Here is a 14,926-nt window from a genome sequence, read left to right as displayed (position 1 = left end):
TGTATCGGGCATCAGAAGCCTCTGGTGGCTGGACTATACAGCATAATTGAAGTATTACAGTACTTAGTTTGGAGATGTCTGGGTAGGTTCTGTATTTCCTTTAGAATAATGAATATTAACAAAGCTGTCAAGAAGTCACTGAAGGATTTTGATGTGTACTTGCTTATGAAGTAAACTCCATATTTATATAAATATAACATTATATAAATGAAAAAGTCAACAGGGACTTGAATTCAGGACTCAGGCCTAGTCTTTGTTATGATTTGTTTTGATAGGTTCTGTTGGTGTTGAAGGTTTTGTGTGTGTAAAAACAAAAAAAAAAATTTAACTTGCTTCCTTTGTTGCACTGCTTAAGCTGTAGTGCTTATCTCCTATCAGCCTGCCTGTTTGGATTGTACTGCATTCTAAGAACTGTATAATACTACTATCTCAATTAATTTTTTAACAATGAATCCATATATGATAGAACTATATGATAATGTACAAGACTTCTAATTTTATGTTCCTATTACAGCCTTCTGTGCTTAATATATATTTTAATTCTTGCACTGGTTCTCTTGGAAATAAGATCATAAATTTGCTTTGTCTATTTTGGGCAGTCTTTTTCTTGTTTCTCTCTTTAAATTTAGAAACTGCATTCAACAGTAAATCTTTCTACTTTACAGAAAAAGAATTGAAGAGCACTTTACTACATCCAACCTTCAGCAGTTTAAAGGAAGAGAGCAATGTTTTACAGAAGTCTCTCAGTTTAGAGTATGCTTTAAATAACCTATCTATAGAGGATGGTGGCAACCCACATTCCAGGAAAAAGCGTTTTCTTTCCTATCCAAGATATGTAGAAGTGATGGTTACAGCTGACACCAAAATGGTTCGTCACCACGGGCAGAATTTACAGCACTACATACTGACACTGATGTCAATAGTAAGTAAACTTAAATTCATAAGTATTAGCAATTTCAGTTATTTCTGTTCTGTTTTCTCTTCTGCAACTTCCCTGTCTTCTGGTTTGACTGAATTCTGTATTAAAAGAAAGAGATCCCATAAACATTAAAAAAAGTAGGGTCAAAACTTCAGATTATGGGTCTTTTCAGTTTAATGCAGTAAGGTGTGTGTAGGTGAAATACCATGACCTATTTCCTGATTTGCTGTTGCATTAAAAGAATTCTTAAGCGTTGGTGAGCTAAACATATGGATTAATTACAGCAGACAGAGGTTAAAAGGCATTGTGGAAAAAATGCTTTGTTATAGTAATCCTAGTTTTTCAAGTTACTTCAAATTAATATGGGTCAGACTTCGCATTGGCATCATTTAGTTGAGCTCTTTCTGTGGTGAATTCTTTCTTGAACCAAAAGTCAATTCTTGTATTGGTTCAGGATCTAGTACAATAAGCTCTGTAAAATCCAAGGATTTACCATGACATCTGTTGAGCCATTTTTTAGGAAAAGGTGTGCTAAAATATCCTGCATAGTAATTATTTCTACATTTGTCCTTCCATCTATTCAACAAGCTTAACTTATATGAAACTGCATCTAACTTTGGGCTTGCAAATTAAGGCACCTACATATAGGTATCTATGGAGATACCTGCTTTAACTAATAGCTATTCACTTGACCAGTTATAGACATCTACTTTTGGATGAACAGAATAGCTCTCTGGTTTCCATTCGAATCAATTAATTTGCTTCATGTAAGTGTCCACTGCCATTTAAGATGCCATAGAACATCTGACTTGGCCTCAACTGCTGCTTCACAAAGCTGTGCAAGTCTCCTGTAGATCATGTGTTGCATCTCCCAGTTCTGTATAGGTGTCTGATAACCTATAGCATCTAAAGTGACACTAGATAATGTGTAGCTGGGAAACTGAACTGAGTTCTGCTCACTTCAATGTCTAGATCTCCAGCTGATGGTAGTAGAGGTGCTGTAACCTATTACACAGATGTAGGCACCTAAATTTAGAAGATAAAATTTTCTTTAATTGGTTTATAAGAAAAATAATGACATTTTAAGGGAGATCAGAAGATTTATTAAATGAAAGTATGCTAAATTTTTCTACTGGCAGTGGTGTGAAGGTATGAAAGCTCATATATTACAAAAAAAATCAGTATTGAAAGGTGGATTTTTTCTTTAATTTATAGTATAGAGTCAATTTGGAATTCTTTTAGAAACAAGTGATCCCAAAGACACCATTTTTTATAAAGTTACTTTTTAATACAGAGCTGTACTAAGAACCAAAATAAGTGATTGAAACATTATTTTAAAATGAAAGCTGTTTTTTACAAAACTTTACAATAATATGAAATGGAACATTTATTGTGTAATTTTCATGAGGTGCTGTTGAGATTATAGCTAATGTAATTCCTGATGTTCTTTTTTAAGAACATTGGTCCTGCCTGCATCTGTAGATGTTGTACATTCAACCACTGTTCCTTACAGTGCAACATTTCTTGTGTCTCTTTACTTGCATAATTGGACTTCTACTAGGTAAATAAGATATGCATTGTATAATTGCTGCTAAAGTGGTCTATATGAACTGTTTTAAGATCTAGCGTTTAACATACGCATATATGAGTGAAAGAATACCAGTTCTTTGCTAAAAAAATCGTGACTTCATTTTTGCACTTCCCTATCCATACTGTAAAACTAGAGCATTTATTGCTGGCTTTGAGGCAATGGCATGCAATAAAACACTACCTCTTTAATGCAGATTTAATATCTTTGAATACTACAGTAGATAGTAAGATGTATAGCTTGGATCTTCTGGCAGCTTTTATTCCACAGGTACACCTGCAAATTCTGAAGGTAATTGTGAAACAGGAGTTTGCTAAGACATTATTTCTGGAAATGTTTAGCTTTTATAAATGCAGATTTTTTTAAATGTAAAATCAGGTCTGAATTGTGAAAGAGTTTCTTCAGTCTAATTAATTTCTTCCCCAGCCCCTCAAGAATACATATCCCAGCTAATATCCCTTCTCCTTGAAGCATTTCAGAGATACTATTGAATCACAGAATAATTTGAGTTGTAAGGGACCTTTGGAAGTCGTGTGGTCCAACCCTCTACTTGCATATATTGCTTTGTCAAACAAATAAAATAATGCATCTGAAGATACAGCCTTCAGTCCCTTCTTTGCTCTTCCTTCTCCTTCCCCATAATAGCTATTTTTCAGTAAGCTAGTAATAAATGTGAAGAATAGCAAAACAAATGACTACCACTCTTTGCTATGTATTCTCTATTAGAATTCATCAGCATGCAGGTGGGTCATTCTTTTATCCATAGCTTATTAGTGTTTGAAATAGAACCATTATTAGTCTTTTCATTACCCATAAAGGGAAGAAATGAAACTATTAAATTTTATCCTTTCTGCCATTATAGAGATAGCTTTGATTATAAAATTTAACTAGTACTTGTGTCTGGTCAAGCAACTTCTCCTGTTATGGGAAATTGTTGTGTTGCTGGCATTTTACATGAATCGAGCATTATACTCGACTCCTATAATCATTCTGAAACTTTTTAAGGATATTCAGTTTTGGCTTGGATTTTAAAGAAACCTAAAAAGTTTTAAGCATATAAATCCCATTAAATTTTAATGAAACTTAGATGTCTAGCTTCCAGAAGAACCTTTGAAATCCTGGCCCATTTTTCTTTTCTTTGTTGATGCTAAAAAAAAAAAAGCCACCAAAGTAAACTTGCTGCTATAGGATACTGTTTTATGAGTGGAAAATAAGAACTGAAATACACTGCTAAATATTTTTAGGGTTTTAAGTGTCTTGTCACTCATCCAATTCAACCTGAAAAGGCTTAACTCTCAGCATGCAAGTAATCCCATTGAACTGGAACAGGAATGCATTTTCTCATTTCTTTAAAATTGTATAAATGTTGGCAAGATGAGTATTCACAGTATTTACACTATGTCTTGGAAATACTTAGTAGTTCTGATTGAAATATGTGTTTAAAAGTACAAGGAATACCTTTGCCATAGGACTTTCTCAAAAATTTTCTACTGAAATGCAATAAAGGGTGGCATTACTGAATGTGGAATGATAAATAAAAAGATAAAGAAATCTGTGATTGCTTAACTTGCAATGTTCTTTCTTGTTCCTCCAAGTGTTTCATCAGCAGAGAAGGCAGTAGGTACTGCCTTAATAGATTTAGTAGCTGGAAGACTCTATTTTAGGCACATTGTATTGTGACAATTTGAAGTCCCTAACATAAAGGCTTGATCTTAACCACTGAAATAATTCATTAAGACACTGGAGTTTACTGTAAAAGCACCAGAATCTCATCAAATTTGGTTCCATGATACATTTTGAGATACTGTCTTCATTTTCTGAATCAGGTACCTGATTATTGACATCTTAAGAAATGTACTGCTTATATAGTTAGTTTGGTAGTAAAAAACTTCTTGGTCTATTCTTAGTCTGCTTGCAGCATGAACATTGTAATCTTGCCTTTTTGAAAAGAAAACTTGACATGTAAAACCACCTGTGGTAGGGCTATGTCAGCCAGCTCAAATCGTGAACTTGGCTGACTGCCTAGTCATGTGAGTGCTAGACTTGGCGCATGGGAGGGGTAGCCATGCATTCAAGGAGAGGGTTGAGACAGCATCAATTTCCATCATTTAACTTGCAGTGAGACTGTGGAATCATAAAATGGCATTATATAATGGTAAAATAGTACCATTATAAAATGGTATTAAAAGCTGGTATTTTTAATTATCATCAAGAAGAGTTCCTAACTTGGACTGCACATAAATGGCTTTGACTCTCCATTGTTTTGTTCTTTGTGTGGTCTTTCAGATCTGTACAAATTGAGCTGCCTTTGAAGTACCTTGAAATAGTTACTGTCATTTTAGTGTTTTGTGGCTACTGTAATTTACTGAGTTGTAAAATGTAAGGCAGTGAGTAACAGGTCTTAACAGCAAAAAATTTTTCTAGTTGTAATCTTGTTTATACTTTTTTGGCATTGACGGCTAATTATCAGCATTGGTCATGAAATATTTTCTATGTGGAAAGATCCTGTGCACTAGTGTGCTGCCCCATCATTAAAAAACAGCCAAATGATTTTGTCCTAATATATATAGGATGAATTTAAGAATGTTTATACTTTCTTTGTAGTTCATATCATACAACTTAACTGTTCATCTTTCCATAACACTCTGGGAAAACATAGATGCATACTAACACTTAAGAATATTTGACATTACTGATTCTGCCATGTAGTCATAATTTAAAAATAGGCAGTAGACTTGAATAATTTGTAGGTTAATAATTTCAGTTGTATGACTAGCATCTGAGAGGCAATAAATATTTTTAATGTCAAAAGTTAGTGATAAGTGTATTGCTCCTTGCACCTACTACTTAAACTACTAAGCTTGTATTTTACCCCTTTTTCACTTAGATCAGTGTATTACTACTAATGCTGCAGGAATCTTCAGTGCTTTTATCTCTCATTCAGTGAAATCTAGAGAGCCAGCACAGAGGCATTTGTTTCTTGCTTAAGCTCTATACCTTATTGTGTTGTTTCTTCTGTACATATGAAACCACATGATCTTGTGCACTTTGACATTGTTAAAATGAAAATGGGTATTTGATTATACACCAATGAATATACATAGCTGGAAACAATTACTTTCAAAGTATCATTCATACAAAATTCCCTGAGCTAAACTTGTTGCTTATCTTGACATATGGATATCTATATGGGTCTTAAACCTCCTATTTTTTAAATTGTGACTGTCCTTGTATTCCAGCTCCAGGATGCCTGTATATTAAATGTCATAATGCTTCATACCTCACTACATCTTGAGGCCCACCAGCTAATACAGAGGTATTAGAGCCAGCAGTGTGCCCAGGTGGCCAAGAAGGCCAACAGCATCCTGGCCTGTATCAGAAACAGTGTGGCCAGCAGGAGTAGGGAAGTGATTGTGCCCCCGTACTTGGCACTGGTGAGGCTGCACCTCGAATCCTGTGTTCAGTTTTGGGCCCCTCACTACAAGAAGGACATTGAGGTGCTGGAGCGTGTCCAGAGAAGGGTGACGAAGCTGGTGAGGGGTCTGGAGCACAAGTCTTGTGAGGAGCAGCTGAGGGAGCTGGGGTTGTTCAGTCTGGAGAAGAGGAGGCTGAGGGGAGACCTCATCGCTCTCTACAACTACCTGAAAGGGGATTGCAGAGAGGTGGGTGTTGGTCTCTTCACCCAAGTGACTAGCAATAGGACAAGAGGAAATGGCCTCAAGTTGCTCCAGGGGAGGTTTAGGTTGGATATTAGGAAAAACTTCTTCACTGAAAGTGTTGTCAGACACTGGACCAGGCTGCCCAGGGAGGTGGTTGAGTCACCATCCCTGGAGGTATTGAAAAGATATGTGGGTGAGGAGCTTAGCAGGGTTAGGTTTACAGTTGGACTCAATGACCTTAAGGGTCTTTCCCAGCCTAAATGATTCTATGAAATTTTGCAGTATGTAGGCAGGCACATAGTTGCCCATCTTTACACTTCACTGCTGTTAGTGCTATTTACTACTATTGTTACCTAGGTGGTGGTAGTTGTTGTTAATGAGATTTAATGATTAGACTGGTACTTGTCCCTATGACCTTCTCAATAGTACAGGGTTCAAGGTCTGTCCCCATGGTGAAGCCTCAGTACTGTTTAATCATGACAAAAGCCTTGCTCTAAGCTACCTGGGACATGTCTCATGTATAAGAAGGAGACACTTTGCCAAGGAACACTCATGTCTTTCTCTGAGTAGCTTCTAATGGCTAGAGAAGCCTGGTGTGCTGGTTTTGGCTGGGGTAGAGTTAACTTTCTTCATAGCAGCTAGTGTGGGGGGGTGTTTTGGATTTGTGCTGGAAACAAGTTGATAAAGCAGGGATGTTTTAGTTACTGCTGAGCAGTGCTTACACAGAGTCAAGGCCTTTTCTGCTCTTCACACCACCCCACCAGCGAGTAGGCTGGGGGTGCACAAGAAGTAGGGAGGGGACACAGCCGGGACAGCTGACCCCAACTGACCAAAGGGATATTCCATACCATATGATGTCATGCTCAGCATATAAAGCTGGGGGAAGAAGGGAAGGGGGGACATTCGGAGTGATGGTGTTTGTCTTCCCAAGCAACCATTATGCGTGATGGAGCCCTGCTTTCCTGGAGATGGCTGAACACCTGCCTGCCCATGGGAAGTGGTGAATGAATTCCTTGTTTTGCTTTGCTTCCTTGCGCAGCTTTGGCTCTACCTATTAAACTGTCTTTATCTCAACCCATGAGTTTTCTCACTTTTTACTCTTCTGATTCTTTCCCCCATCCCACCTGGGGGGGAGTGAGTGAGTGGCTGTGTGGTGCTTAGTAGCTGGCTGGAACTAAACCATGACACCTGGCTATGGTTGTGCCTTGTTTCCAGGCAGTTTCTTTCAGATACTGAAAGGAAGGATACTTTGACATCTGAGCTGTTCATGATGGCATCTAGCTGATTATAGCCTTGGTGCATATTTTCATCAGAAGGCTGTAGATGATGATGACTAAGTCACCATTTACTGAGTTATTGCAATATTAAAGGGATATCTTTGCAACCATGTCAGTCCCAAGTTAGAGATAAGATAGAGCACAGGCATTCCTGGCAGGGTGACTCAGCCTTTAAAAGGGATGTATTCTTTTTGCTTCCACCAGAGCACAATAGGGAGTCATCTGGAACCTCTACTTGGTTAACCCAGGGGATGGTAGATAGAAGAGGACTGGGATGTGAGGGGGCAGGAGATGACCTAAAACTCGTGGAGGGGGGGAATGGTAACTGTGACGTGTGTAGGTGTACTTGTGCAAGTTTGCATGAGAAGTCTCTGCTGTCACTAGGTTCCACTGGTGAAGGCACAGGTTTGTACAGAAATAGGGATGGAACAGTATACAAGTAACACCAGCAGAAATAACACAGCTCTTTCTCATTCTCTCAGTGAAGCAATAAATGCTGTGATGACTTCTTTATCTCATGACTTCAGACCATTCTGGGCTCTTACGAAATATATGACAGAATCAGTATATGACAATGGAAGAGGTGAAGGAGAAATCTCCCAGATCCTGGATATCTTACATCCTTTCAGCACTACAGTGATAAATAAGAGATTGTTGGAGCCTGCAAAAGACATGTGAGCTAAGAGGTGATACTGTGTTTCTTTCAAGGGATATGAATGTTTGTATTCTCCTGGTACCATGCTTGTGTGTAACAGACAAGAGGAAAGAAAAAGAGGTCTTGTGATACAACATTTAGGAAAAAAGCTGAAGAAGTCCAATTTGATTTGGATATATCATTTACTTATTTTCCAGCCTCTAGATGTACTTTCTTGTTTACTAGCCTCTTCTCTAAATAGGGCATTTTGCCACAATTCATAGTCCCAGTTTACTGGACAGTTACAACAGGGTTATCAAGAAAAAATAAATGTTGTTGTGACCAAGATGCTTCCAGTCACCTGGCAGCTACAGCTGTGGTGGTGATGACAAGATCTGACTTAATCTTTGAGAATTACATGAAAATTAAAGCTGTGATCCTTTCACTTAAGGGTAACTAACTAGCTTCATTTATATTTTCTTTTTTGCTGTGTGATCTGAAACTGTTCTGTGGTGTGGATGCTGGTTTTAAGAGTCTGAAGAATGTCTTGAAATTAATTTCCCTTTGTCTTGGCTATTACCTCCTACTTCTGTGAAGCCTGGATTTAGATCACTGTAAAGCAAGTAGGTCTGGAAATTGTAAATAAATGGTGTATTCTGACAAATTCCTATCCTGTTTCATCATACTTTTTCATGAGTGCTTCCAATAAGAGCATTGAAAGAGGTATCCTTAGAATACAGGAGCAGGGAGTACTTATCCCTTTATATTTTTTCACTTAAAAGCATCTCATATTCCAGATCTTTAATACTTCCCTGCTTTGATCTATCATTTTAAGTCACAGTTGATGATTTTAGCCTGTACAGTTCCCTAGGTAAATCTTGAAGTTTGGTTTGTAGTTTTCAACTCTCAGGACTCTTCTCTTAGCACATGTGTTCAGCCAGCCTGCAGAATATACCTTACTTCACTGGTAAGGGCATCTCATTGTCAGTACAGAGTCTCGCTCTTTGATCTTTCAAAAGCAGTGGTAATAACTAAATGTTTGGAGGTCATGAAAATGCCCATGAGACAAAGGATCCATACTTTGACTCAAATGTAGGGTTAATGAGAGCAGTGCTACCTTTAGGTTTAGCAAGAGCTTACCTGTCTCCAGTATGAGAGAAAGTATGCTTCAGATTCTGGCAAGAGCTACTGGCCTCAGGCATCTAAGTGACATGATTTCAGGCCTTGGCTGTTCTCCAGACAGAGATAGCCAGTAGATAATTCAGATGGTGCATGGATATGGTGTTGAAGGTCCTGCAACAGATTCTCTTCAGGTGTGCAATGAGATATTCTTCTCTCTTATACTTACTCACTCTAATGCATCTCCTCTGAGTTATGAGGAGCTTGTATAGGGTTTTTAAGAAATACTTTTGCTGAAATATTTTAAATGGACATTGTGTCAACAGGCACGAAGAAGGACACCTGACTCTGGGTTTTGTCTTGGTTTTGTTGCCTCCTCTATGTTTTCAGATTTTGTTAGTAGATAACCTCAAAAGACAGCACTTGCACAACAGCGACAGTTTTTTTACAAGGGACTATTAATGTACATGAGTGAACATCTGTCAGCTACATAATAACCATAAACAAGAACAAGAAATGTTAAGTTTTAATCCCAAGAAGGCTCCAGCTTGGACTCCTTGCCCAGATCATTCTAATGACCCAGGATCAAAAACAAGTCTTCCTCTCACATTCTATGTTACAGGAGGCCTTTAAGAAACTGAGGGCTAATATTGCACTGAAAGTTGGTAGTCGCAGTTTAGGCACTCGGTATTATCTGGTGTTAGCTGAACCTAGTTAAACCCCCCCTCCAGTTCTCAGTCCCTTTGCCCACTCTACCTGATATATACCCTTGTAGAACTAGGCAAATCCTGTATTGGTTTTTGTCCACTGTGTCAAGAGTCACTACCTCAGATGACCCATGTGCTCTTTACTTGACAGCCACTGAAAGGCAGCTGTTCCTGAATTTCAGAGTTTTGTGTTCCAAAACAAGACATTGACTGGACTGATTTACAAATTAATAGAAAGATGTTACTGACTAATCTAGTGGCCTTCTATGATGGAGTGACTGCATCAGTGGACAAGGGAAGAGCTACACATGTCATCTACCTTCTGTAAGGCCTTTGATGCAGTTCCCCACAACATTCTGGCCACTAAATTGGAGAGATATGAGTTTGATGGGTAGACTGTTAGATGGATAAGGAATTGGCTGGATGGCCAGGTCCAAAGAGTTATAATGGCTCAATGTTCAAGTGGAAACCAGTAATGAGCAGTGTCCCTCAAGGGCCCATATTGGGACTAATACTATTGAACATCTTCATCAGTGATATAGACAGTGGGATTGAGTGCACCCTCAGCAAGTTTGCAGATGACACCAAACTGAGTGATTCAGTTGATTTACTTGAGGGAAGAGATGCCACCCAGAGTGACCTTGACAGGCTTGAGGAATGGGCCAATGTGAACTTCACGAAGATCAACAGGGCCAAGTGCAAGGTCTTGCAGCTGGGTCAAGCAATCCCCAGTATCGATACAGACTGGGAGATGAATGGACTGAGAGCAGCCCTGCGGAGAAGGACTTGGGGCTAGTGGTGGATGAAAAATTGGACATGAGCCAGCAGTGTGTGCTTGCAGCCTGGAAAGCCAATGGTAACCTGGGCTGCATGAAAAGAAGTATAGCAAGCAGATGGAGGGAGGTGATTTTTCCCCTTCTACTCCGCTCTCATGAGGCCTTACCTGGAGTACTGCATCCAGCTCTGGGACCCCCAGTATGAGAAACACATGGACCTGTTGGATCGGGTCCAGAGGAGGGCCACAAAAATGATCAGGGGGCTGGAATAACTCTCCTATGAGGAAAGCCTGAGAGAGTTGGGGTTGTTCAGCCTGAAGAAGAGAAGGCTCTGGGGAGACCTTATTGCAGCCTTTCAATATATAAAGAGGACTTATAAGATTGAGGGACTTTTTACTAAGGCCTATAGTTGAGAGGACAAGGGGTAACAGTTTTAAACTGGAAGAGGGTAGGTTTAGACTGGATATAAGGAAGAAATTTTTTATGATGAGGGTGGTGATATGCTGGAATAGGTTGTCCAGAGAAGTTGTGGATGTGCCTTGTCCTTGGAAGAGTTGAAGGTCAGGTTGAATAGGGCTTTCAGTGACCTGATCTAGTGAAAGATGTCCCTGCCTGTGGCCAGAGGGGTTAGACTGGATGATCTTTAAGGGTCTCTTCCAACCCAAATCATTCTAGGATTCTGTTTACTGTATTTCTATACTAGTGTCTGTTTCAATGTTATAATCTAGACATGAAACAGTCTGGCTTTGTTACCTGTTCCATAAAAGATCTTTCTGTTAATGCTATATGCATGTAATCATCTTGTATAGGTTTATGCTGTAACAAATTCTTTGTTGTAAGTGGCTCTTGTATCAGTTTAAGTGGTAGGAGAGTCAATCCCCGCACAAACATCCTCACATTATAAGCCAAAGATCCTTGCAGATCTCATTTCAGATTCCTCTCTGACATAATTTTGGAATGCCATATGAACCTTTCTTCTGTTTCTTCTTTGCTAAAGAGAAATGAAACTTGAAAACAGTTGGGCTGTAATTAACCTCCCCTAGCCTCATACATCTGAAAATTAGGCATCTCCTGTCCCTCCATAGTAAAGGGATGAAGAAATGAAATATCTTACTGTCTTGTATGACAATACATATATCTAAATATGTATCTTCAGAGAGGCATGTCTACACAACAGTTCATGCTTTCTCCTTCTACATTGACTATTGAAGGAATTGAGACAGCTCGCTTACTGTTAGTTATATAACACAATTATCACATTCATTTCAGCTTGTTATTCTAAGATGACAATTTATTCAGGAATGTGCCTTGACTGTTTGTGATATTTCATGGGGAGGATAAATATCCAGAAATATCCTTTCTAGGTTTATCAAAGTGGATCTCAAACTGTAAGAATACATTATGAGCTTGATAGTTTGTGGTAGTTTAAAAGTAGTTTTGATAGTAGCAAAATGGTAGTTTGATTCAAATTCAGATTACCCCTTCTGCCTAAATAGTGTTGAGCCTTAACAGGCACCTTTTCTTTTATAAAGGTATTCTGAATGTGTCTATGCCTAATTGAACTCTTCAGTGAGTGCTTGAGAGATGCTCCTTATTCCTACCTCAGAATAACTGGACGCTTGTGGGTTAGTAACCAAGAATGGAGTCCATATGGAAGGAAGCAGACAATAGCTGTGCTGCTCTGAAATGTGTTCTCCACATGGATTCCAAAACTCAGTCTCCTTCCCTGCCCTTATCGAATCCTCTATTTCCAGCTTGTGTATCAACAAAGGAACGAAGGACAATGCTGCGCATTGTGCTCTCTCCAGTTTAGAGAAAGTGAGGGTTTGAGTCAGTGGGAGCCAGTGCTCCGTCAGTTCCAACTTTTAGCAGAATTATTCGGTTTCAGGTACATAGGATTCATGCACAACAAGGCTGTGGTTTCACAAGCAATTTGAGCCACTTCAAGTGTAGGCTACTTTTGAAAGAAGTCTATTCTTCTGCACCTTTCCCTCTGTCGGCACCTATGTTGAAGGGGCTGCACTAGGAATGAGATCATGTTGATCGACATAACAGGATACAAAAAAAGAAAAAAATACTGTTTTGCAGCTGGATCGGTTCCTTGATCCTGTTACTCTTGTAGCCTTGCAGCCTTAGCACAAGCCAGAAGGAAGAAATGCCAGTACTTCTGTGTTTGGTGGCAACTCTTGTTTAAATAAGGCTGTCATCCAACAACTGCTTTAAGCCAAATTGTAGAATCCATATGGATGGGACGTCTGAAGCTATTATTGAGAATGAATAAACTTTTTTACTGCTTTTATGAAGAATAACTTCCTAAGTGGTTCACTTTGGTGTATGGAATTGACTCATGATTTTTACTATATGGCTGCAAGATTATATATAAAAATGTCTGTTGAGTACGTAAATACAAATTTTATGAATGAGAAAAGAAACTTTGTATGTGTCTTGTGTATTTTCAATACAGTTTTAGAACTCAGTCCAGCTTCCATTAAAAACAAGGGCAAAAACTTACTGGTTCAAAGTTGCTTTCTAAAACCCAGTAGTATTTTAGGTGTTGATTCTATAAATCATCCACAAAAACCAGCTTATGTCTATGACAATTGCAGTGACATTACTTTTGTTCATTCTTTGATATTTTATCAATAAACTACAGGTTTTACAGTGTATAATAAGTATACTTTTCAGACACCATGTTGAAATGCTAGTGTAAGTGTTTGGAGATGAATATAAAATTATAGGTATTTGGATATTAAAAACTGGGCAACTGTTTTGGGTTTGTCACCACATCCTTGGGTATAAAGGTACTGATGGATGCATGAGATGTCTGTGTGGCAACTTGTTTTTCTTTAATAACTTGTTTGCATGACAAAGATATGGTTTATCACATTCTAATCTTCTGACTTTTTTCTCTTTAGGTTGCAGCAATCTATAAAGATTCAAGTATTGGAAATCTTATAAATATAGTTATTGTAAAATTAATTGTAATTCACAATGAACAGGTAGGAAGAATAAATATTAAAAAGATTTCTTTCTAATAGAAGAAACAAAATACATGAATTTGCATTGTAATTCCAAAGTTTAAATTTTTCTAGTTTTAAATACAAAATGTTTTCTTTAAATATAAAATTTTGTTTTAAAATAGGAGACTAAATGTCAAATGTGAGGCTAACTGCAGAGACTTTATTTAATGTCTGTATTTCTTCATCTCCTATTTGCACCTTCTGTTGACCTAAATGAACGTAAATCAGATACTATGTAAAAGCTTATGGCATAACTACCTAAAGTGTGGTTATACACATGGAAACATGACAGGGAAATGACAGCTTTTACAGAGGGCTTTGATGGAGGGTTTTCAGCCCTAACAACTGTAGTATTTTAAGATTGTAAGAAGTACACACTTTTCAAATACATGTTTCTATATTTATTTATCATAAATGTCACTTTTTTTTTTTAATTTTTAACACATGGTGCATGCTCACATACATTGATTAAATAATGGGTTCTTATGACTGATGACTTGTAGCTAAATTAAGACCTGAGCCTACAAATGAATCTGTGTGAGTGAACTTCTGTGGAGTCCTGCTGACTTCCTTTCCATGCACAGTCATTGTTTTGCAGATTAGGGGCACGAATAACGAAGTAATAAGTGCAAGTGCATGAATATTAAAACCCTTTTTTGGTTTTTTTTGGCCATTTGTTGCTTAGGAAGGACCTGCTATCACTTTTAATGCAGCTACCACTCTTCGTAATTTTTGCTTATGGCAGCAAGCACAAAACACTTTGGATGATGCTCACCCTTCTCATCATGATACTGCTGTTCTTATCACTAGGTACAGTATCTGAAATAGCCATAATTACTCAGCTAGGTGAGACAAATGCTTCAGTTTCTGTTTTACAACATCATTTTTTAACCATTCCACTGATATTGTCCATAGTCTTTATTCACTTTAATTATCTATCTTGCACTTTCCAAACCACTGATTATCAATATACGAGCAATTACTCTGACAGTGCTATGTTGGTAGCTAACCATCTGATGAACCTTTCATTAAAGATGATGGAAATACTTAGATCTGAAATTGTAACAAGGAAATGAAGTATTGAACCATTGTACATATATGTGATAGGCACGGGGTGTTGTACATGTGGAATCATCTGAAGGATGCAGTGACGGTCAGCCTCTGATAGCCCAGGCATAATTGGAACTACCAAAAGCTTACAAATGGAAAACATTTAAATATTAGTAT

General features: G+C 38.0%; 1 protein-coding gene across 1 annotated transcript in view; it reads left to right on the top strand.

Annotated features, from left to right (window-relative positions):
• The window catches only part of ADAMTS20 (ADAM metallopeptidase with thrombospondin type 1 motif 20), a 100,607-nt gene that overhangs the window by 16,820 nt on the left and 68,861 nt on the right, over positions 1-14,926 (top strand). The window contains exons 4-6 of the mRNA XM_059817364.1: positions 666-922; positions 13,595-13,678; positions 14,385-14,509. Coding sequence (XP_059673347.1) covers positions 666-922; positions 13,595-13,678; positions 14,385-14,509 — 466 coding nt within the window. The remainder of the gene's footprint in view (positions 1-665; positions 923-13,594; positions 13,679-14,384; positions 14,510-14,926) is intronic.

This window comes from Gavia stellata, chromosome 4 (assembly GCF_030936135.1).
Source record: "Gavia stellata isolate bGavSte3 chromosome 4, bGavSte3.hap2, whole genome shotgun sequence".
NCBI lineage: Eukaryota > Metazoa > Chordata > Aves > Gaviiformes > Gaviidae > Gavia > Gavia stellata.
This window is presented reverse-complemented; position numbering and strand designations above follow the sequence as displayed.